Source organism: Arvicanthis niloticus, chromosome X (assembly GCF_011762505.2).
Source record: "Arvicanthis niloticus isolate mArvNil1 chromosome X, mArvNil1.pat.X, whole genome shotgun sequence".
NCBI classification, from domain to species: domain Eukaryota; kingdom Metazoa; phylum Chordata; class Mammalia; order Rodentia; family Muridae; genus Arvicanthis; species Arvicanthis niloticus.
This window is the reverse complement of record NC_047679.1, coordinates 80372865-80397961: the sequence shown is the minus strand read 5'-3', so window position 1 is coordinate 80397961 and position 25097 is coordinate 80372865. Positions and strand designations below refer to the sequence as shown.

The 25097-nt window shown below is 42.7% G+C and overlaps 1 protein-coding gene across 5 annotated transcripts; it reads right to left on the bottom strand.

Annotated features, from left to right (window-relative positions):
- Window positions 1-266: 266 nt before the first annotated feature.
- Window positions 267-24534, bottom strand: Srpx2 (sushi repeat containing protein X-linked 2). 5 transcript variants are annotated; one of them, XM_034486272.2, is made up of 12 exons: window positions 24163-24534; window positions 23944-23995; window positions 22348-22562; window positions 17538-17618; window positions 8325-8516; window positions 6005-6181; window positions 5607-5733; window positions 4785-4906; window positions 3254-3433; window positions 2814-2947; window positions 1790-1911; window positions 267-773 (listed from the first exon to the last, which is right to left on the bottom strand). In XM_034486272.2, the coding sequence occupies exons 3-12, from the start codon at window positions 22553-22555 to the stop codon at window positions 593-595; spliced, it is 1524 nt and encodes a 507-aa protein (XP_034342163.1). In that variant the 5' UTR covers window positions 22556-22562; window positions 23944-23995; window positions 24163-24534; the 3' UTR covers window positions 267-592. The 5 variants fall into 5 exon arrangements, with proteins under 5 accessions (XP_034342163.1, XP_034342160.1, XP_034342165.1 ...); XM_034486269.2 differs by having other exon boundaries at window positions 24167-24533; XM_034486274.2 differs by lacking the exon at window positions 23944-23995.
- Between the last annotated feature and the right edge of the window lie 563 nt (window positions 24535-25097).

The window sequence follows — 25097 nt, the reverse complement described above, 5'->3', positions numbered from 1 at the left end:
TTCCCAAAATCCCTCTGGAGAAAATGTTTTTCTAACCCTTGATGATGAAATGGTTCAAGGAACATTGTTTTTAAGCCCGGCATCCTGGAAGGGGAAATGACAAAGAGCTTCAAGAATGTTTTATAGATCCTAGTCCCACCTCTCCTGCTCCTAACACAATTAACTGTGAGAGAAATCTATTTATACTTGTTCAAAGTGTCCTGCTTGTCTGTTTCGATGCTGCCCTCTGCTGTTACCATAGGGTAGATGCACAATTTACAACACAGTAAAGGAATGAATTTAGGATTTACTTATCTGAAAGACTTTGGAAAGCTGGGCAGAGCCTCCAGTCAGGGAAAAAAGACCTTCTGTCTACAACTCACTGCCAGGGCATGTCCTCAGTCCCCACTTACTTTCATAGGCTCATCCAGTGCTACCTGAAGTGGAGACTTGCTTAGGGAAATGAATATTCTGCCCTCAAAAGATGCCTGGAACTGTCCTAGATTTAGCAAACACCACCCCCACCCGAGGGCTGCTCCGAACAGTGGGAAAACATTTCCTCCTCAGTTTAAACTTCCTAGGACAGTTGCCTCAGCCACACCCTGGCTCAAGGTCACTCGCACACGTCCCTCTGCTCCACTCTCCGCGCCAGCTCCTGGTTGCTCAGTAGGTAGTCATCGATGAATGTGAAGATTTCCTCGGGGGTGACAGGTTCCATGTAGCGTTCCCGGTCAATACCCTGCTTGTCAATTAACACCATGTTGAAGTAGGACCGAGTGAGCCGCTGGAATTGCCTAGACAGAGCAGTTCAGAGATGTGTGAGACCGCGTGATCCAAGTCCCACAAGAATCTACTACTCCCCTCTGCTCTTTTATAGCTCTGCCCCTCCTTGTTCCCCCCCCCCCGCCAACCCCAACCCCCAACCCCCCCCATCCCCGTCTCAAATCCTTTTTGCTTATTTTCTTCTGTATTCCTAGTCCTGGTAGCCTTTCATGTTTAGCTTTCCTTCCGAACCCTAGACTGCTATTTCTTCACTGTGTTTTCCACTTGAAGCAAGAATATTGCCTACTGCATGCAGCCTGCATGGAGCAACTCCAGGAGGCATGTAATTGGAGAACCTATGACTTGCATGCACTTTTTGTACCTAGGAGCCATAAGGTTGATTAGCAAATCGTGCTTAACTCTTCCATCTGTAGGCTGCAAGTCTCAGTCCTCAGTATTTCTTAGTCTCTTTAACTGCCCTGAATTGTTCTGTCCCCCTTGAAACTGAGTCCTAGAGGTAGGTATTATTTCCCAGAGAACACTGGTGCCTTTATTGGACCTGAGCATAACTGGGGGAACTGTAAGGCTGATAATGGATAGATAATGAGAAAAGTCAACTTCTACCACCTGTCGCCTATAACCTTTCTCTTTACAGATAGATATGGTTCAGATTTCATTGACCAAAAATGCTTTTTTCTCCTTTGGAGACTGGAAGTAAACAGAGGCGCTCATAGACAGCGAGATCAGACGCTTCCTAGTGATGCTAGTCTGGAGTGGAATCTTTTGTGTCTCTCTCAGTTGTGGCTCTTCAGAGTCACCTGAGGTACCTTTATGAAAGCTCATATCTGTGCTTTGAGGCAGAGCCTGATTATGTGTATTTCAAGGCTCTGTTTAGTTCCTTTAGAACTGTACTTATCTAGCTATTGGCGTTCAAACACAAGACATGCCTCCAAGACACTAATTCAAGTCTGCCGGCTCAGCCCTGCTCTCGGTTGCTAGTGTGTACAGCTTCTTGCCCATCCCTGCCCTGCAGCCTCGGAGCCCACACCTGAGCTCCTCAATGATGCCTGCTGATAGTTGTTGTTCCCGGATGCGTCCCACCTCCTGAGGTGGCTGTCCCACCAACTCAATAATGGTCACATGCCGCAGGTCTAGTCCACAGGTAGATTGCTGGGAGAGAGAGAGAGAACATTAAATAGAATAGCCTTTTGTATTTATGTTCTTAGGCTGTTTGGATAACCCCCCCGCCCCCCACCCTGTGACTCCATTAAGGCAACATGGTAAAGGAAGGGTTTTTGCAATGATCACACAATCTCATAATCAAGAGATGACACTACTATGAAGTCTGTATGACCTCTTCGCTCTCATTCCTGAAGTACTGGCTTCACAAAAGTGTTTCCTTTATTCTACTTAGCTGTCTGAAATGTATTGTGCAACATGCAATAGAAAAGAGAACAATTCTTGACAGCCACCTAGTCTGGTCTTTTTTTTATCAGTCTTTTACCTACCTCCCTATCATTCCCACTCATCAGGTAAATTCACCATACAACTTCCTTGCTTTCCTTTGTGATATCCCAGCATTTAGGCACTGACAGTGATAGACAGCACAGACCTGGAGCTAGCTTGCTTGAGTTCAGTCCCAGCTCTACCTCTTGGGCAAGTTGCCGAATACATCTTAGGGGTTGCTGTGAGAATTAGTTGTCTATGTGTAAAAGCATTGCCAGTCATTATATGGTACTTACCCAGCACTTATTATACAAGTGAAATTCCTTAGAAACACACCTGTAGGTTATTCTTAACTATTTACATTTGCCCATAGCAGTTTAACAAGCCTCTGCATTCCATTCCCAGCCTACACCCAGTTCCTTGATACGTCTACCATGCCATACTTACTGACTTTTCCATACATACTATACTTACTAACTTTTCCACAAAAACACTTTTTAAAATGTGACCAATATACATAATGACAAAACGAATCAAAAACTATCCACAAAAAAGTAGGAATATGTAGGTTTTGTGTTGCACAGAATAAACTTTTTACTAAGCCATCCTGAGGCAGTAGGTCCCACCTGCAGCATAGAGATTTGCATTTTGTAGTATCGATTGGAGGGATCAGGAGCAGAGACTATGAGGAGTCGCTGTTTCTCATAGAACTGATCCAGGAGGCCAGCAGCTGAGTTAACATTGACATTAATCTTCATAGCTAGGGCAGAAGCACATGGTCAGTTGGAACATGCCCTTCTTCTTCACCCCTGAAGGCATTCGAGTCTTGTACATCCTTGCCCTCCCTTCCTTGAGGTGAATTCCAGAAGGAAACCTGAATATTTTATACTCGTCTTTTTGAGGTATAAGGATTCTTCGGGGGAATGTTGGTCCTAAAATAGACCCATCATAGAATCTCTATTCTCATACCACATGCATTGATATTTGACCCCTAGACCATGGAAGGAGTTATTTTAGAGTGCCCCTAAGCCATAAACCTAGTCACTCCTTTCCTAGTTTCACTCACGAGTACAGACAGGTGGTGATCCTGACCACTGTCGACTTGACTGGCAGACTCGGGATGGGGTCCCCTGGCGTTCATAACCACCATCACAGTGATATTCACAGATGGCACCATAGTTGTCCCCCGCTGAGCTGCAAGTGAGGTAGCCGTGCTGTGGTGGTTTCAGAATGGGACAGCGTCTCACTGCCAGGGAGAAGGTCAAGTTAGGGATTATATATCTCTCATAGTCAGGAAGGGCTACAGGGTCCAGTACAGGCTTTCTAGGACAAAAGACTTGAGATAATCTCAATGAATAGATTTTCTGTGTTTTCAGTAGCCAGATGGAGATATAATTTTCTTCACTAGGGAATTAAATTTGACATTCAAAACCCAGGTTCCTAGTCTTTATAAACACACACACACACACACACACACACACACACACACACAGAGTCATCAGATGACTGTAAATGTTTAAAAGAGAATATTGTCATCTATGTTTGTAGACTTTTATAGATAACCAGTATAAATATGACCAACTTGCAGAATGACTTTCTTTCTCATGAGACCTGATCTCACAATCAATATAGCACAGCCTGAGGAGGATTTTCTTGGGGAATCCAAGAGACCCCAAACTCACTATCTATCTGCCTTAGCTTCCCAAGTGCTAATCTTACAGGTATGTGCCACCACACTTGGTCACACTTACTTTTAATAGTGTGTAAGTTAGATGAGTCCATGATTGACAGACTGCTTAAACCCATCATGATACAGATTTACAGAAGAATTACTATGCTGTACTTAAAAATATTTCTGGAAGCAGTATCAAAGAACATGGGGATATTACTTGTGTTTTAATGAAAAGTATAAAGAGTAAGCTTAAATTATGTATTGTAAGTATGTATAGAGAAAAGATTAGAAGGAAAATACTAAGATGTTACCAACAGTGAGCCCTGGAAGATGGGTGTAATACATTATTCTGTTTATGTGTTGCTTTAATTTTAGTTTTGAGATTGCATCCTGCTACTTAGCCCAGGCTAATCTTGAGCTTGCTTTTCTCTTTCTGCCTCACCTGCTAGAATTATAGGCATGTGCTACTCTGTTTTTTTTTTTTTTTTAATTTTTCAAGTGTCTAGTTATAAGCATGAATTATTTTAAAGATGACAAAAAATGAAGTGAAACTATGTAAACAGAAGCAAAGAGGAAGGGGATCAGCAGGCCACCAACATTATCATTTCAGTAGATAGACACAGCAACGCAACAACTGATTAGATTTGATCATTTTGAATACTAAGAAAAGAAATGGATGTAGACTCTTTGTGAATTGTATCTAGATTTAGAAGGTCGATAAAGTCTTGTTGGAGAGTCAAGGTTTCCAGAACAATTTTATGCTGATGTAGTATAGGTTTTCTTAATAAGTCTGTTTGATGAAGTTGGCTTTTCCCCAATATAAAAAAAAAAAAAAGAGGAAAGAGCTGTCTTGTGTTACTTAAGGTCAGAACAGAGCAGGAATTTGAACAGTGTATACAATGAGGAGCTGTTTTTTTCTTCTGACCTTGTACTTTTACAATGAACTTGCAGCTGGCCCGGTTGTAGGCTCGGTCATAGGCAGTATAACGAATCACATGTTCTCCTTCAGGGAAGTGAGAACCAGGCTCTGGACCCCGAAGTGTCACCCTGCATGAGACAGGGTGAAGGAGTTACTGAACAACTAAGGGAAAGATAGTTAGAATTGAGATCTGAGGCATATTTTCTCCGGGCTCAGCCTGTATTGTCTGATTGTGTGAGCACAGTGGGGTGTTGGAAAATCCTGCTATTTAAAGGCCATAATCTACCCAGTCTAGATAGCTCCCCTGAGCTCCATGCAAAATAGAGAACTCACTTTCCCAGCAGGGCTTCCTTTTCTCTACCTTCTGGGGTTAGCCCAGCCCCCACACTCTACCTGAGAAATGTCACTTAATCCTTGGTGAAGTTACAGGCTCAACTTCCTGGATTGTGTCTCCATGCAAATGAGGCATCCCAGAACCTTAAGCCTCAGCCAATAAACCTTCACCCTAAGAACCCTTTCTCATTTTCCAAGGTTTATATAGTCCTTGTTCTCCCCAAATAAAGAATACAAACTGTTTCATTGAATACTGTCTAAGAGAGCTGTTTCACTCAATGTTGTCTAAAAGAGATGTGAAGATCTTCTCCCTCCGCCTCCCAAGAATTCACTGCTGGACCAGGAACCTGCTGACCCACCCTTTCAGGACTTTGCTCCATCCTTCACTACTTGATGTACAGCAGTGCCTGGACACTCAGAGGGAAGAAGTGAACCATACTGGGGAACTGGGAGAATCTACGGGAGACACAAGAGGCATGCATGACTCAAGCTCACCTGGTGATGGTACCATCAGCAGAATCTTTCACTAAGGGTGGGTCCCAGTATACTCGAGCAGTTAGTTTCTCTGGCTCTGCCATTTTCTCCCGAGAGTGAGGACAACGAATCTTGGGTGGATCTATGTCTGCCGAGGTTAAAAATCAAATGTGGATTTATAGATCCCCTGCCCGCCACCTCATGGAAGCAGTGTAACACAACACTGGGTAGATAAAAGAACAAAAGTTCACCTTTATCTAGCAAAGAGGAAAAGGAGCTTGGTTCTATAGGCAATAATGCTATGCCAGCTCTGTATTGTCATAGTGAAAAACAATTCTGTGATTAGAATTCCACATCTTCTGTGAACATAATTCCAGATCACCTTTTGCAACCGAATAACTGGAGCTACCAGCATTTACCTACACATACAGGCTCGCCTCCACTCCATCGCCCATCTTCCATGCAGATTCGGCTGCGATCACCTTCTAGGTGGTAGCCACTAGAACAGCTATAGTCACAGCGGGAGTCAAGCAGCATTCCATTGGTGCAGGTGTAGGTGCCACTAGTGATGAATGGCAGTGCATGGCACCTCATTTCTAAGAGAGAACCAAACAGCAAGTTCAGCATCCTGTGGGACTATCTGGAGGGAATGCATGAGTGTCTATCACAGTGTGTGTGGGGGAGAGGTGGGGGGGGGCTGTTATATTCAACAGAGAATATAAAAATCTTACACAGCCTGCCCTTAACTTTTTTTGTGGAACTGCCTTTCCCTCAAATTGCCTTTTTAATTTTCATATTGCAAAGTAAAAAAGCAATCTGAGTGGGATGGAGAGTAAGGTCTAAAAAAGTAAATCAGTTGTCTTGAATGCATGCTTATGAAAATAAGACCTCAGTTTGCTTCCTACCTTCACTTCGTGCTCTGTGACTTAAGAGACATTGCCTCATTTCTCTGAGTCTTACTGTTTTTACTTTTGATTCAGTAAACTACATTTACCTCACAGGACAGTTTAAGGGAAGCCTCAGCAATGGTTAATTTTTGTTTCTTGCTCCTTAGATGCTGAGTCTTCCTCAATTGTTATATGCCCTATAGCATGTTCCAAGTTCCTTGGCTATGCACACCGTTAAGATGCCACAGTCAGCTGGCTTTCGGTCCACTTGAGTCAGGCAGGCACGGTGATATTTAATAAAAGTGGAATATGTGTGCTTTCAAGACTGTTAGCATAGAATAGTTGTGAGCCTATCATTAGTCTTGTTCGAGATAACTGATATTTGAGAGAAGTAAGCCATACACGTTTCTTTACCTTGTCCAAGTCTTACATAGAGTTTGAATGTTAGGACTTTTAAGAAAAAATTTATATAGGCTCTGTTCATTTTTCTTCTTGACTAAATGAAGCGTGAAGATGAGCTGATTGCTTTTCTTTCCCTCTGCATTTGTTATGTAAAAATCACAGCCAAAAATGACCCCTTTGAAACCAGAGCCAAGGAGAAAGCTAGGTCTCTTCAGATGAATCCGTTTACTCAGTATTATGGGACAGTGAAAACAGTAGATTCAACCATGAGGAAGATCCAGGCTAAAGACAGGACTCAACTGTAATAGCCACATGATAAAATGGGTACATCTCTATGCATTTGACTAGTTTTATGCTTATAATTCATAGCCTTATATCTTTGTCAGTTCAATTCAAATTCATTTTGGAAATGATAAGGTCTAAGTCCTAAAACTACTTACTTATCATGGCTTGAAGGCTCATGGTAGTGGCTTCTTTTTGGCCATCCACCTTCTTCTCTCCTCCATAGCTTTTTTTTCCACCAAGCTCATTTATCTCTGAATTCTCAGCACATATGCATACAGGTGTGCAACATGCACATGCTCGCATTTAAGTTTCTATCCCCTTAGCCGGTTAGCAACCTAAAGGTAGTTGAGGAGCTGAGTGACGTCCTGAAGCACCCCATGCACATGATGTTCTTCAAATGGCATTTGCTGACCACATATGGAAAGACAAATCTTGCTGCCAAAAAGCTGAAGAGTTTGAATTTGAGAGATGAAGCGAGATAGAATTTAAGATATGTGTGCATTTGTGTTCCCATATCATGCTAATGGGGATTCTTTTTACTTTAAAAAGAAAATGAAGCCGGGAAGTGGTGGCACACACCTTTAATCCCAGCACTTGGGAGGCAGAGATAGGCGGATTTCTGAGTTCAAGGCCAGCCTGGTTTACAGAGTGAGTTCCAGGACAGCCAGGGCTACACAGACCATGTCTTGAAAAACAAAACAAAACAAACAAAAAAATCCAAAACCAAAAGCAAAAAAAATGAAGACTAGCAGATGTCTCATCAGCTTTACTGGCAAGACCTCTAAGGCTGTAGGCTAGGAAGATTATGACATTTGACCACAAGTGGGAAGGAGTCTGGAACACATCCTTGGAAGCTCTAAGAGGTGGCCCAGGCTTAGATCAGTTAGTTCCTCGTGGGCAAGTCTTATCCTCCCACACACATTTCTGGATTCTATGAGTCAGAGTGACTGGCTGTGACTTAAATATCCACATTACTTGGACAGTAACCGCCACATACAAAGGAAAAGAAACCACAATGTCAGGAAGAGGAAAGGCTCTGTCGGAGGCTTATGGAAAGTTACCAACTTTCACAGCGTCAAACTTCCAGGTATATACCTTCCATGGCCAGCAGACTAACTTCTCTCTCATATACATATTGGTATATATATGCTCATATGCAACTTACGCCTGCAGTAGGCAGTTCCAGACCAACGTCGGCTTGGCAAACATTGCACTGACTTCCGTCCAATCAGTCGAAAGCCCCGGTCACAGGAGAGCTCGCAACGTGTGCCTAGGCTACTATGATAATTTCCTCCCCTTGGTGAGTAGCATGTGGCTTCTCCATCCTGGATATTCAATGTGTAACACCATCGGGGAACTGTAGTAGCAGAAGAAAAGTAAACTAGAAGCACAGTAATCAACCTTACACAAATAGTAACTACAGGCAACTCAGTAAAGCTGGGTATAGGAGAGGTGGCCCTCCTCAGGGAGGAATAAACTGATTTGTTGTCCAGTGCCTTAATGGTCAGTCCTGAAAACATGCATGCAAGTAACATGATATGGACTCAATAGGTGTGTGTATGCATGCACCTGTATACATACAAATGTATGTATGCATACAATAACAATTGATGGATAAAGAGGCCATAAATTTGAAGGTGAGTGAGGAGGAGGTATATGGAAAGAGAAGGGAGAAATATTGTAATGAAAACACAACCTAAAAAAAATAAATAAAATCAACAAAACAACAGCAATGGTAAAACAGTGTGGTGGTGTCAAAAGGGAAGAAACAGAACTCATTGGAACAGAATAGAGATCCCAGAAATAGGCTTAAGTAGGTCAATATAATTTTGGACAAAGGTGCAAAAATAATTCAATGAACAACTTTTCAAAATAAATGTCACTAGAGAAATTGGAGTTTCAGGTGCAAAAGAGGCAGAGGAGGAAAAGAACTAGAACCTAAATCTCACACCTTACTCACAAGGGTTTCCCAATGGAGAAGTTAGAGAGAAGATTGAAGGAGCTGAAAGGGTTGGTGGCCCCATGAGGAGAGCAACAATATCAACCAACCAGAGCTCCCCAGGGTCTAAACCACCAGCCTAGGAGCACATAGGGAGGGACACATGACTCCAGCTGTATATGTAGGGGAGGATGGCCTTGTTGGGCATAGGTGGGAGAGGAGATCATTGGTCCCATGAAGGCTGAACACTGAGTTGGGGGGGGGATTCAAGGGTGGGGAGGGGGGAGTGGGGAGGTAGTGGGGTCACATCCTTATAAAAGCATGAGGAGGGGGGTTGATATAGGAGGTTCCTGGGTGGTGGGGGTAAGGGGGTAAGGGGATAAAATTTGAAATGTACATATAATATCCAATAAAAATACAGAAAAAAGATTTCATCAAAAGAGATGTTAGATTTACATTGAAAACAAAAAGAACAGAGCTTACGGAATATTAGAAAATCTCTGGGATTCAAAGATAAGCAAAGAAGTCTTTGAAATACCAAAACCATAAATTATTAAAGAAAATCAATAAACTGGACCTTTTCAAGGGTAAAAACTTTTGCTCTGTGAATAAGTTCAAGGAAAATGCAAAAACCGGGAGAAAATATTTGTAAACCACATATCACATCCACAACAAAAGACTAGTGAATAGAATATAGACTATAGAAAGAATTTTCAAAACTCAACAGTAAAGATGTGGGCAAAAGACACAAAGAGACATGTTATTAAAGAGGATCTATGAATGATTAATAAACATATGAAAAGATGTTCTGCACCATTAGTCACTAAAGAAATGCAGAGGAAAACCTCAGGGCAATATCATTAATAAACCCCGGAGGATGTCTAATGTATGGAATGATAATACAAAGTTCTAAAGAAGATGGAGAGAAACCAGAACTACAAATTGCTTGGGGAAATAGAAAAACAATGGTACACTGGAAAATAGTAGTTTATCAAGAAGTTATATACTTTCTTTGTAAAGAAAGTTGACCCTGAGACTTCATTTCAAGGTGTTTACTCAATGGAAATGAAGGCCTGAGTTCACACACAATCTTACACCCTAATGTTTGAAGTAGCTCTATTCGTAATTGTCAAAAATTGGTTCTGTGTGTGAGCAGCATAGCTAATGGGTTTTTCTATATATAAAGATGTTTTAAGAATAATGCATGGATGCAGGCCACAACACAGATGAATTCTAAGTGTATTACAGGAAGCTAGAGAAATAAGACACCATTATGTGACAAACACACAGGCAATAGCATAGGCACAGAGTACAGCTCAGTAGTTGCCAAATAGCAGAGGTAAAGACAGAGAACTGCAACGTGACAGCATGGCACATGTTTCTGAGGAGATAAAACTGTTCTTGTTCTCTGGTTGTAGTTATCTTACTTTATATATTGGTCAAAATTCATACAACTGTATACCAGAAAGTACATTCTGCTGTATGCAAATTTAAAACAATGAGGAAAAAACTATGGAAGATGAGAGAGAGAGAGAGAGAGAGAGAGAGAGAGAGAGAGAGAGAGAATAGGAATGTGACCTCATAGCAGACTGCTGAGGACTGAAAGTCCAATCCCAGGTCAGTACTGAGCACACAAGTTTACAGGGTGGTTCTATCATAAAGATGCCTTACTTGTGCTGGGCAGTGGTGGAGCACACCTTTAATCCCAGCTCTTGGGAGGCAGAGGCAGGTGGATTTCTGAGTTCGAGGCCAGCCTGGTCTACAGAGTGAGTTCCAGGACAACCAGGGCTACACAGAGAAACCCTGTCTTGAAAAACAAAACAAAACAAAAAGATGCCTTACTCGTAACAAAATAACTGACTCTTCCACTGGTTCTATGTTCTTGTTTATATTTTGAGATAGAGTCTGCTATATAGTCCATGCTGGCCTCAAACTCATGACTACCTGCTTGAATCTCCTGAGTGCTGGGATTACAGGTCTGCACCAGTACTCCTTGTTCTATCTATATGGTTCAGAGTTTAGAGGGACACCAAGAAACAACAGGATGGTGGCCTGCACAAGTTTACCCACACAGCATGGCACGGATCTGTTTGCCTAGAATTTGGAAGGCAAAAAGGACCATATAAGCTTATTTGATTTTCAAATCAGAGGGACAAGGATATGGGGAACTTTTACCAAAAGCACATTACGCCAGGAGGTCAAGGACCAATGAAAGGCTAGGGCCTCTGTTTGCATGCAACTGGAGAATAAAGATAGATGTCAGAGCAAAACCTATTCTCCAACCAGTAGCATGCTTGGGGCTTCCACTATTAGTTTAAGGCAGTGGCAGTGGCAGTGGCAGCGGCAGTGGCGGGGCTGCCATCTGGAGACACCATCTCCAAATTACATAATGTTGCTTAAGTGCTAGATTTGTGCAGAGCTGGTAATTACACAGCCACAACACATATCACAAGGACTTACACGGGAGCCTGGGACTTTCAAAGCACGTCTGTTCTTTTAGTCTTCCATACTGTGTTAAGGAAACTACACACCAGATTGAAACTGGTAGAGGAAACAAGAATGGAAGCTGGGGATACAAAGCTCAGAATCAACACAGAGACAGAAACAGAAACCCAGCTAATGTAAATAAGTTCAAGCTTGCCGGCCTGGTCTCACAAAGACAAATATCACATTTTTTTTTCCATATTTGAAGTTCCTAGACTTTACACAGATGTAGAGAATTATGGCATGCAGGTACAAATGGAACTAAGGTGAACAAAGGAGACCAACGGAAACAGTGAGGGGTGAGAAATGGGAGGGTACAGACGTAGGAAGCAAGTCATTCAACACACAATATATACTTGTATGAATTTTTTTTTAAATTGTTAGCCCAGAAGAATTATGACATAAGGACAGAATGTTGGGAGACAGGGAAAGGGCAAAACCACAAACTTTTCTTTTCAAATAAGGGCGAAGGTAGTCTCTAGGTAGTATAGTCTGGTGCCAGTGATGAGACTGATAGCACAGTGTTCTAGAACATTTCAAGGTGAGGCTTGTGAGCAGGCAGGAGCACTCAAGAACAAGTTATTCCAGAACGACCTGATTTCCTTTCTGGGTAGGGCCACCGGACTGGTAGAACCGTGATGATGACAGATAGGTTATGTAGAAGGCAGTGAGGCATATGACAGACAGTGCTTTCCATGCCATTGGTGTGGATAAGATGAAGAAATACAAAAAAAAATGACAATACAGTTCAAGAGAGTCATAACTGGCTGAACAACTGGACATAAAACCTGCCAGTGGCAACTGAAACTAAGACTATGGCTAAATGCTTCATGGTGAAATGTCTGATGGGAAATGTAATCATATTGAGTCCTGTGTTTACTCATCTTTCTTCCATTTTCACATCCATTTTATATAGTTCTCTCAGTAGCCCTGTGAGGTATGCAGTCTTCATCCTTATAGATGAAGAAGTAACTTTCCCAGAGTTCCTTGGGAAGTAAGGGGCAGGGGCAGGGGCAGGGGCAGGGGCAGGGGCAGGGGCAGGGGCAGGGGCAGGGGCAGGGGCAGGGGCAGGGGCAGGGGCAGGGGCAGGGGCAGGGGCAGGGGCAGGGGCAGGGGCAGGGGCAGGATAGAATCCAAGCTTTGTCTATTCTAAACATAGGTTATTCTAAGTATAAAACATGTCACTGCAGCTGCCATTTTGAAGTATCTATTAATCCATCCACATGTTTCATATTGAGTCCAAAGTGTAATTAGCTACATAGTATAATGTGTCTTCTCGGTTCTTCTCATATGCTGATGCTCATTATTCCTATTCCAAAGGATCCATGGTAGCAGTTTGTTTATAGATATAATGAAAACCCTTGCATAGCATCTTAACTTTTCATTTTTTTTTTGACACATAGGCAAACATATTGTGTTCACTGTTCCCACCACATTTTGTGGTTCTTGGGATCGAACCCAGGACCTTATGCATGCTGGGCAAATGCTCTATCACTGACCTATAGGCATAGTTCTAACTACTATTTTTGAAGTGAATAATGTGTTTTCTGAAATCTTGGCATATTACAACATAGCAAGAGTGCACTTTCTTTAAATGGGATAACATTCATAGAACACTTTAGTATTATGAGTGGCACATGATAATAGCTTGTCCAGGGTTAAGAAACTAGAAGGGATCTCTTTTTTTAGAGCGTATAAGGACAAGAAAGTCTGACAAGGAAAAGACCTTCTCTGTGGTAAACTCAAGGTAACCCAGATAGTTACTAGTTTGTTCAGGACTGAGACAAGCTGTGGGGCAGCTGCTTAGCCACCCGGCAGACTGAGGCTGCACCTCCAGACTAAGGTTTCTGACTCCAGGCAGGTTTCCTGATAATTGAATGGCAGAAAGTGAAAGGATTGTGAAAACAATACCAAACTATGTGGACAGTTTTTCCTAAGATAAGGGAAACTATCCCTTTTCCTTGTTATCTCTTCTTTTTAATCTTAAAAAAACATCAATTATAGTTTTAATAAAAGACATGGAATAAGCATTTGTGATCAGACAGACCTTGCTTTACATGTCCATTCTGCCTCATTAACTTCTGTCACTGTAAGCCTTCCCTGAGCTTACTTTACTGGTCTGTAAAATGGGAGGTAATAAAGCAGCCCCATGTGGCTGTGGCGAGAAGCAAACAGAGTCCCACACAGGTAATGCCCACTCTCCAGAATGCTGGTCTCTAAATCAGTGTCTGGGATGGAGCCACTGTCTCTCACATCAATACACTGTGGCATCTATTTCCAGTACTTCTGTTTGGAGAAATCACCTCTAAATTGCAGGAAGTTTTTAAATGGTACAGTTGCAGAGAAAATAGTTATGAGGCACAAAAGGGATTACAAGGGAGGCCAGGACCTCAGGTTGTACTTTTCCTGGCCACTCCTTTCCATGCATCATTGATAACCTTGTTTAGTTTGTTTTATGCCTGGAGACAAAGTTCCAAAGACACCTACTGGACACTAAACACCAAGGCAAATGCTATTGTGTGGCATATAGGTTTTTAAAGGGCTTTTTGATCATTTAAAAATAACCAGTGAGGCAGTTAAGGGGTAATAATGAGGATGCCAGGCCCTTCAAAAGTACTTCTGAGACTGGAGGGACGGCCGGGTGGTAGAACATTTGCACGAGGCCCTGAGTTTAATTCACAACACCACATAAAGAAATACCTTTTACATTTAGTGAATTTTAGTATCTCATTCTTTCATTTTGGGTTCCCAGGAGGCTAACAGTCACTACCTGCTTTTCATATGCTTCTTGTGGGAGTGATATGGATTATTCCTTTCGTTAAATAACCATTCTGTTCAGAGCAGTATATAAACAGTATATAATGAAGGCCAGATGAGTGAGTTGTCTCAGCAAACAAGCCAAACATTAATTTCAGAAGAGGTACATAGTAGATACTAATTAAATAATGAGGGCCAGCAAGATGGCTGAGGAGGCCTGACAACCTGGGTTTGATCCACAGGACCCACGTGGTAGAAGGAGAGAACTAACTCCATGGCAAGTTGTCTTCTGACATTTACATGTGTGCTGTGGCACACTCCCTCTAAATAAATGGATACATTAAATAGAAAAAAAAGAAAGAGTTGTCTAGGGAAGGCCTGTTGTACTAAATCAACTTTGGGGAAAAAACAGTATTCCAGCCTAGCTAAAACACAGATTTCATGTGGGGAAATGGTTTAACAAGTGGTCAGACTAGGACCCAGAGGCAGACTTTGGTTTAAAATGGGTTTACTAGGTCATGGCATTGGGGAAATGCAGAAATGTGAGCCTGGGAATCTAATTAGTAAACAATAGTCTTTGTCCACGTATGAAATAATAATAATTCTAATCCCATGTATTAAAGAAATGATAGGTCTTGGTAAATGACTAGTAAGAAATGACAAGGGAAGGGGGTTAATTAAATGTGCTGGGAGTTATGAGAAATGACACTAGGGTACTTCGGGGTCTGGGTCACTAAGAAGGTGGGGGTAGGATTATCAGAAGGTAGAAGTAGGATAGTCAGGTTACCGTAGAACTTTTTATCAGATAAGACAAAAGAATTCTCTTTTAGACATTTCTAAATGCGTATCTAGCAGTGTTAGAGATGCAGTCCTGAAGATCTGGAACTATGTCAGGGATGTCCAAAATTCAGATCCAGCTTTCTTCTCTCTATGATCACTACTCATACCTCATTTTCTATCTTGGCTTCAACTATGATCAGAACAGAGACATTACCATGGGGTCCAAGGAAGGAGAACCAGGAAGAAAAGGATGTACTTACTGCTGCTTAGGAGATCAGGGAGACTGAAGCTCAAGGCCGTATGATTTGGAGATCAAGAGAGAACTATCATTTTCAAGATGTGGTGTCAACTGGAGATATGTGGGTGGACGGGGAAACAGGCAGAAGGGAACTTAGAGTCAGAGGTGGTACTTGTGCACCATTGGCAGTAAAAAGAAGATAGTTAAGGATAGCTTGAGAGATAGAAGAACCCCATGTTTTGATCATTTCTCTACTGGAACTGATTTCTCAAAGATCACCATTTACCACCTAGGCAACTAAAATATTTCCTATCCTTCGGTTTGATCTTTCTGCAATACTTGATGTAGTTGATCCCATACACTTTTCAGACTTCTAAATTTTTATTTGTAGCTTTTGTAATATTCCCAATAGACAGTCATTTACACTGACCACTAACTCTCCTTCGATGGTGTATCTTTCTCTTCTACACATATCTAGCAATGTCTTCCAAGGCTTGACCTTGGTTCTCTCTTCAGAGAGCTTTTTTATTTAAGCTGGGTATTCACAAAACTTTCTCTTTCAGCTATCTGCCCAACGACCTTCCAAATTTGTGTGTGTGTGTGTGTGTGTGTGTGTGTGTGCGTGAGTGCATGTAGACATCTGTATTCTCACAAGTGTGTTGTGTCCAAGTTTCCCTATCTCATGCAGTGCTGGAGATTGAACTCAGGTTGTTAGACTTGGCAGCAGGATCTTTTACCAGTTGAGCCATCTCGATGGCTCCTATCCTATTTTTTTAAAGTTTGTCTTTCTGAAATGGTTTTTAACAGTCCTCCTTGGTATTCAGAATGGATCCTTCCATGCATTAGTGCAGCCAATCTTATCATCTGCTTTACAACATCTGTGGAATATATCCTTTTATTGTGGCACTGGGAATCAAACATAGGAGAACCTTCTACACTCCATGAACACACTGTGTGATTGGACTACATATCTAGCCCCTCTGGGGTCCATTCTTACTCTACATTTATTTGCCCCCAGACTCAAATATTTCTACATAATATTGCTGTAACTGATTCCTGGAGAGTCTCCCCAGCTCAGGCTGTCTTTCTACCCTTTATTTTCTAAACAAAATAACCTAGTGTTCTGAAATATCTTTTACAGTGTTACTCCCCTGTGAAAAATCACATGACTACTCTTTAGAGTTCGTAGCATAACAGATAAACTCTTCTGTGGGCCCAAGAAAGCATAGGCAGAGAGAATTATAAGTTAAAGTCGTATTAGACATCACCTGTCCTAAGATGCTATCAATTCAGGAAATACTATTCAGTATTCTTTCTGACTTTCCTTGGAAGGACCCCTAAGTCATGGGACCTTTCCTACTTCACTCTTTATATTCAAGTCTCTTCTCTGCTACTCCACCCATATTCCATCCCTTCAAGTCAGTGGGATTTCTTCTTAGTCTCTTAGTGCAGTACATTTGGTTTACCTTGATATTTTTGGCCATCTGCTTTGGCAAATGTCTATAACCTTTTCCAGTTCATAACAATCTGCCCATTTTCAAGGCCTATCCTGAATGTCATCTTTCATGAATGACCTCTTGCCTGAATTCTTATACTCCTAGTTCATTTATGGTTGCCACAGTTTCACACTTAGTCGCTCTACATATGGTAATTTTATTCTCACTTCACAACCAACAGAGTGCAAGCTCCTTGAGGGGGCAAATCCCTGTTGTATCCCGTGTATTTCCCACAGGCTCACCCCGCACAGGAACAGGCAAGGAGCCGATACTCAATGACTCCTTCAGGCTAGGGAGGTAAAATCACACAGCAAGGCAGTGATCAAATTTGTAATTAGAAATCATAGCACACCTGCTGGGTGTGGAGGTGCACACCTGTAATGTCAGCATTGAGGAGTCTGAGGCAGAAGGATCTTGAGTTCAAAGCTGTCCAGGGATGCATAGTGAGACCCTGTCTCAAGAAAAAATAAACAAAACAAGAGGGCTTGGGCTCAGTGCTAGAAAAAAAAAAAGCAAACAAAAGCAAAATCAAAACAATGGCAAAGACAATCATGGATCTTGATGATTCTCTGAGCTCAGTTCTGACACATACGAGGTAAGCATGGGCAAGGATGTTTCTGGGAAGGTCCAGATCTTAGAGGGCAGAAAACATCCTTCCTGAGCTTAAGAAACAATGAGAATTACCTCTGTAGTCCAGGGCACGGGCAGTGGGGGCCTCTTCTGCAAATACTTCATTGTAGCTTTCATCTGGAGAGTAACCTGAGCCTAGAATGCAGAAGAAAATATAGACATGTATTCATCTCTCACTCAAGTACTTCCCAGTACCCTCACCCTTGTCTTTTTCTTAGGATTTGATATTTCATGACAGAGTTGCCCAGTGATTTGTAAAGCTGCAGAACATCTGTGGGTGATCCTGATCATAGGAGGGACACAGAGAGCAACCTCAGAGGGGTGGGGGGTGAGGTGTGGTGGGGGGCTCACTGGTAGTACTAGAAGACTTTCAAAACAAAAATAGCTGAACACAGTGGTGGCGCACGCCTTTAATCCCAGCACTTGGGAGGCAGAGGCAGGCAGATTTCTAAGTTCCAGGCCAGCCTGGTCTACCTACCGAGTGAGTTCCAGGACAGCCAAGGCTACACAGAGAAACCCTGTCTCGAAAAATCAAAAAAAAAAAAAAAAAAATAGCTGAACTCCTTAACCACTTATCAATTCTGCCAATCTTGACTATAAACCACCCAAATCCCTTGCTGCAGCTCATACACCATCTTAGTGAGTAGCCAAGCTCTGGGGTTGGACTGTTGTCCCAGCTCTGAGGAAATAATAGCACCTAAGTGTCTTCTCCAGTGACAGACATTGCATGCAGTTTTCACAGGGAAACAATATTTCAAGTTCTCACTAGCCTACGGGACATATTAAGAACCTGATTGTAACTGTGAGGGAGGCACGCCAAGACAGACGGATGGCTTAAAGGGCAAAGGGGAATGAGGGCACTTTCATAAGCACCTTATTCTGGCTTGGAATAAAAAGAGAAGTCAGAGTAATATTTTGTTTGTTTTCGTTTTTCCCTCCTCAGTGCTACTGATTGAAGCTAGGGCCTCACACGTATAGTGCAATGGATAATTTCCTCTCCTTCCTCTCAGGAGCAGCTTTAGCAGTGAGCCGCTGAACTTGAAAACATTCGCAGTCTATCTTCTTCCATTCAGTTAAGTGGCACAGTCCCCCATGGTGGGAGGTCTGCGGCTGTCTGGGAGACTAAACAGTGTGTTCCACCAGATGCAGGAAATCGGTCATAAGTATGAACTAATTGGAAAACAATTTAGTTCTTTCCATAGCAGAGTTTCCGGGAGACCTTCTTTAATGCCCCTGAGCTCTTGTGCATGTGCAGAAAGAGGGCAGCCAGCCTAGTTGCAATCTGGAGATAACTCTGCAGTTCCAGGAGAAGGCATGCTTACAGGACAGGGCTGGGCTTTAAAGCTGGAGCCCTTTGACCTATGTAAACACACAGAGTACAAGCTTGTGGCCTTTTCTTGGGCAGAGGCACAGGGCCTCCTGCAGTAAAGAGAGAGAGGGAGAAAGAGGGAGAGGGACAGGGACAGGGACAAGGAGAGGGAGAGGAGAGGGAGAGGGAGAGAGAGGGAGAGGAAGAGAGAAAGAGGGGGAGAGGAAGAGGGAGAGAGAGAGGGAGAGGGAGAGAGAGAGGGGGAGAGGGAGAGGAAGAGGGGTGGAGAGGGAGAGGGAGAGAGAGAGGGGAGGGGAGAGGGAGAGGGAGAGGGGAGGGAGAGAGAGAGAGACTTGTGGACAGGATAGTGGTGATGATGTTAGTCCAACTCAGTAAACATGGAGATGAATCAAATTGCAGGTTTGCCTAATGAAATCATGTCCTCCTTGGTTTGCCCTCATTACAAAGGAAAGGGTTCCCCCTTTCTCTTTAGTTTTGCTCTTTTCACATTCCAGTTTCTCTGACTTCCCTTTATTCCTCTGTAGGTCCCCGCGTGTTCTCTTTTCCACATGGGAGGTTTGTTTGTGCAGCATGGAATCCTTGTCAGCTGTTTCAGTTTAGTGTTAGCCTCAATCCCTCACAGCTCCCGTAAACAGGGGACCAGATGTGCTTGGTTCCTTAAAGTATTGGGTCTCCCCATTCTTATTGCAGAGCTAGCTTGCGAAGAAACGCTCATCAGGGAACAAACAGCTGTTCACCAGAAGAGAAAGAAGGGTGTCACAGGCCTATGTCTGGATAAAGTAATGACAATGACAACTTAGCTCTTAATCTGTAGAGCATATGCTAGTTCATTATGTTGCTACACCATCTCAACTGGGTACACAACATTAATGCTCTCCTACATAGAGACACAGAAGCTGACTCAGAGGAATAGAAGGAGTTGCCCAAGGCCTCCTAGATAATACATTGCAGAGTAGACCTCCCAGCCCAGGTCTGTTTGAATCCTATGGACTCTGATACTAACATTCAAATGGTAAACGAGGCAGTGTTTTAACTATGTCCAGAGCAGATAAAGAACTAGAATCTGTCTTTGCAATCTAGCAATTTTTTTCCCTGTGGCAATGGGGTGGGGTGAGGAGACCATAGACCACTGTGCATTTTATACCATTCCAGAATTACAGGGGATGTGGGAAAACTGAGGGCAAGACTCAATCACATAATTATAGTCTCCACCAGAGTGCAGAGGTAGCTAAACCAGTGCTAGGTTTCTTTTGTACCAGGAATGGGCTTGGGCTACTTTACCACTTAAACTTTCCCAAGTTGCCTACTTTTGAATATTTTATGCGCATGTTGGGATACTGAAGTGGGGTATAGGAAAGAAGGACACAGCCTCTGTCGCATTCCATTCTCCTGAGTAACAATTCTCAGTTCCTTTGCACCAATCAGTGGTTGTTTTACCGTGTGGTCTGTTACTGGGTGCCTTCAAATTCCACAGCCAAGTGGGACCCTTTAAGCCCAGCCCTGGGTGGATGTACGGTTGGAAAGATATTTGATAATTGAAGATGATGTTAAGAACCACATTAATGCCTGCCTTCTGATGACAAATACAGTGTGAGTCCCTGAAATATGCAGATGTTCCAGTACATATTTTTAACCCACTCAGCGTCATGTATACTCCCTAACATTTTCCCACTCTCTGTTGATTATTCCTGGACACATTTTCTCACTTGCCCAGAGTCCACACTTAGTTGCTTTCTTTGTGCCATTCCCATTTGAAAACAAAGGCAAAAACAAAGAACAAAACAGTCCTTGAGGTATAGGCAATGTTTAACACTTAATTGTTGAATGAACAAAGGAACGAATGAGCAAATGGACACAAACCCAGGGGGAGCTAGCACTGAAGGGCAGCATCATGAAAACTCCAAATATCTCCCATCACATAGCCTTCTAAGAAGGCTTGCAGGGCTGTCTTAGCAGCCTGGGTTCCTTCCAAGCAGACTGGGGGTAACTAATGTAGAACTGGGGAGTGCCTGAAGTTTTTAATGCCTTGTCTGAAAAAAATTCCCTGGCTTTAATGAGTTTCATACAGGTGTTCAAAACTGGGGTTTGAACCTCCGATCTCCACTCCCTTAATTCTGTGGTCTTTTGAGTAGATTTTGGTCTTCTGTAAATGAATTGAAGCTAGCTGGTGTTTGGGGAGAACAGCTGCATATTTATCTCCAGAAGACTTGGGCTCTTTTAGCCCCAAACAGTGTGAGCTCTGCCAAGGGCTTAATTTGAATTTCTTCAGCTGAATGTCAGCCCTTGTGCTTTACCCCCTACAAAGCCAGGTTAAGCCAAAGAGGGGAAGAAGCCTGCATACTTGTTTTAAAGCTGGATGCAGCTGTTCCAGACAAACAGAGCTGCTGCCAAAGGCCTCTACCAGGAGCCGGGGGTATGTGGAAAATTTTAGCTGCAATGACTGTGGCTGTGGTGGTTGCAGTTTGTTATTTACTCATCTCTGGATATTTTCCTAACCCCATTGGTTTGGACTGTCTTGTTCCCCAACTCTCTCCAGCCCTTATGAGGGCAGACACTGCAGGCCACAGAATATTCTTAGCACTTGAAATGCCACTGGAACTCAATCAAAAACCTATGTATGGTGGTTCAGTATCCTTTCCTTGTCCCCACATTGCATTCTATCTGCCTCTCCTCTTTAGTTCACTCTAGTCAGCTTGCTCTGTCTCCTAGGAGTGAGGCGTGAAACATTCAAGAATCCAGAAAGCTACATCCTTTCTGAAATAAGGAACGAGCCAGAAGACACGGGGAGATTCCTAATTCAAAAAATGTAATCTGTATTGTCATTGACCCTGTTGGCCAAAAAAACCAGCTATACAAATCTTGTAGATAAACCCTGGGAGGAAGAGAGAAAGAAAGGGTGGAGGAAGTCTGGTGAATTCTTGTTCCCTCTGAGTAGACCGCCTGTCTCCCTAAGTTTTTTCCAAAAGAGCTACATGGTCTGAGTCCTACTTTGTAGTCTCCACAAGGATATTTGAGTCAGGAAAGAATTAATATCAATAAAGCTTTGGTTTATTAAAAAATACATCTTCTAAAGAGTTTTCTGTGAACTGTGGATAGAGTTTGGCAGTAGAGAACTTGGGTAGCATTTGTGAGACTCTTCAGTTCAATCCCATGTGAAGAAAGCAAACAGGTAACAAACCAACCTAATACACAGTCAAACCTAAAATCCCCACTGTTGTCAGAAGTTCAGTGAAAAGGGCAACTGAAAAAAAAAGCAAGAAAGAAACTAGGAAGCCTAGCCTCAAAGGCCATGCTGTCTCCCTCTTTCACGTGCGTGGTATATATAGCTTATTATCAAACAGCTCTTGCTAAGATGCCTCACGGGCCTCAACTGGCAGCCCCTTCTAATATTTGGTCATGTTCATTGCCACCTATCAGTTTTTCTCTGGGCCTAAGTTAAGGATCTCTCATTGTTGTCTTGTTCTTCCCTCTTCTACATCTTGGTATTGTTCTTGACTTCCCTGGAAGGAATGGACAACAGCTTGCAGAACTTACCTGCATACCATGTTGGCGTCACTGCTGGCATTAGGAGGAGCATCAGTGAGAGAGCACCTCTTTGAGTCAGTGGACCAGTCATCATCCTTGACAAGGAAGCTTCAGAAGACAAGGCTAGGGCTGTGTGGCCAGAAGTACCAGGATAAAGGGAAATGACTTTCAGAGCAGAACCAGCTATGAACTGCCAAAAGTGAGAGGAAGCAGGCATATGGGATCTGCGAGGAAGAAGATTTTAGCATTCATCAATGCCAGTTGTGTTATCTGGACCATAAACCTTTCCTGCTTCAAAGCATAAGAAGACTTCTTTGGATTTATGGTTCCCTTTTCTCCCAGCAGGAAGAGGAGGGTACTCTGGGGCCATCAAGTGCAAATATTGCATGGTCCAAGTCACAGGGAGGGATAATGAATGAAGTCTCGAGAAAACATTAACATAAAGTCACATAGAACTAGAAGGGAATCTGGGAATCCAAAGGCTGCTACTTAGGGATTGTGTCCACTCAGTATTTCTTAACCACGAATGGAGAAGCATTAACATATATGGCCTAAGACCTTCAGCACTAGAATGAGACAGATCTGGATATGTTGTGACAAATCAGCAAATTAGGTAACTTCTCTAGGCCTCTGTACTTTACCTATACAACAAGAAAAATAGTACGTGCATTGTTGTCTGCCACAGAGGGAAAAATCAGTGTTTTGACATTGTTATTACTAACTTCATATTAGACAAGACAGGGTGTTTACCTTCTCTAGCCTCACAAGCAGTAACTATAGCTCTGCTCTCTTCTTAGCTCTGGGTTTTGAAGCTTAGTGGTTTAATAGTTACTTCTAGCTTTTAAGTCCAGTCTACCCCTTCAGCTTTGCCCTGCTGAGCTAAGGAGGAAGACAAAGAGGTTGAAGAGAACCCACCTATGAGCCCATTTTCCTTTCTGGGGAAATCTTCACAGCAATGAGATGAGATGAGAGAATTCTGTGGTGCCACTGGACAAACACACCTTAAATAGCATTGCTACAACTTGCTGCCCATCAATGTACAATAGCCACTGGATCTTTCAGCAAGCATCCATTCATCCACATGTTTTCCATGCAGTGCCATGCTCAGAGAAGGAGTCAGTCTCAGACATGGAAACATTTTTTAAAAAATGGATGGTAGGTTCTGGGCAGAGTCCTTAAAGGCCATTGGATAAAGTCAAAAATTCATTTTCCAAGTCATTACTTCTTGATTTTAGATCTAGAGTGTCTATAAAGTAGGGGAGAGAGAGAGAGAGAGAGAGAGAGAGAGAGAGAGAGAGAGAGAGGTGAGAATGAGGAATGAGGGTTAAAAAAGTGGAAAGCTGTAGTACAGATGCTAACATGAAAAAACTCTGATGGAGATAAAGGAAATGGATGAACTAAAGCACCAAGTGGTAACAGAAAGAGATTTTAAAAGGAGCCAGGGGAATGAGCTCATCGCTGACCTTTCTCCCATATCCAGCCTCAAATCAACGCCTTTGCAGTGGAATAAAGTTTTTCCTGTGTCAGCCCCCATACTCTTTTTGAGCCTATGACTTCTCTCCTGCCCACCTCCTCCCCAAGCTCAGACTGAAAAATTTGACTCACCGGAGGGAGCCATCCTTCTACTGGAAGCTGAGAAAAGAGCAGGAACATGCATCTGCAGCCAGCACAAATGAAAACAGCATATGATCCAATTTCATTTAAAAAAAAAAAAAAACCTTCTTCCCCCCACCTCCAGCTCTATCTAAGTCCCGGGTCTTTTGACCTCTCCACAGCTGTGAAGTGGGGCAGTTCAGTTTGAGGGATTAAGTACAATGTACTTACCTACTTTTTAGTTTATGATTTTTGTGGTCTCATTCATTTCTCCTCTTTCTCCTTGGTCTCTGCTCCTCTCATCAGTCCGAGGGGGGGAAAAAGCCCTTCTATTTTAACATTCCTAGAACCAGTGGCTCCTGGTCTGTCAGGGCCTCCGGGATTCTGGTAACACTGCCCAGATGTTAGGACATTTCCATTTGCCAAAAGTCGTCTTAAAGCTATATTATCCCCAAAGCTATAGCTGTTACTCCCCAAGAAAAGAGTTTAAAGGGGGGCAGGGGGGAGAAGCAGGAGGATTAGAGGGAGCTGGTGTTGTCTGCTGCAGAAGAGGGGAAGTGTGAACGTCACTGGTCTCAAGCTCTGAGTGGAGTGCTGACTAGCACAGGACTTCCCGAGATGTGTTGGGGGAACACTACTTTTTATGACTCAGCATGACATCAGGATTGAAGGAAAGGGAATGTCACCAGCTCCAGAGAGGGGACACATGTAGCTGGCTTTAGCTTTCCCCTAGATTTTTTCCTATGCTTCCTTTTTTTCCCCTCAAATGCACAATTGCTTTGTCACGTGTACGATACAGGCTCAGACACACTTGGAAACCTTCCCATTAATGATTTAAGTTTTTGTTTTGGATCTTTTAGAATGTTTTTTTTCATATAATACATCATGATCATCTTTTCCCCTCCTTCAGTTCCTTTTAGATCTTACCCACACTTCTACCCACCCAACTTCTTTTTCTCTGTTTGGTCATAAGTTCCTAATAAGTTTTACCAAAAAAAAAAAAATCATGCATTTGTATGTGTAAGGTGTAGGGCATCGAACCTGGAGATTTTTGCATACCATGTGAGCATTCTACCATGGAAGCATATCCCTACCTTACCAAGTACTTGCCTGAAGATTTAAGATTAATTTCCCATGCTATGAATGGAAGGAAAGTATGCCTAAGG

What these genes read in the sequence shown, in the direction of transcription:
- Srpx2 (XM_034486272.2), bottom strand. Translation starts at nt 22,555, where the DNA reads ATGCCTGCTTCCTCTCACTTTTGGCAGTTCATAGCTGGTTCTGCTCTG. An exon ending in GTTCATTGTAAAAGTACAAG is followed by an intron (nt 3,434 to 4,784) that starts GTCAGAAGAAAA and finishes TCTCCCTGGCAG; the next exon opens with TGAGACGCTGTCCCATTCTG. An exon ending in GGCATCATTGAGGAGCTCAG is followed by an intron (nt 774 to 1,789) that starts GTGTGGGCTCCG and finishes TGCTCTGTCTAG; the next exon opens with GCAATTCCAGCGGCTCACTC.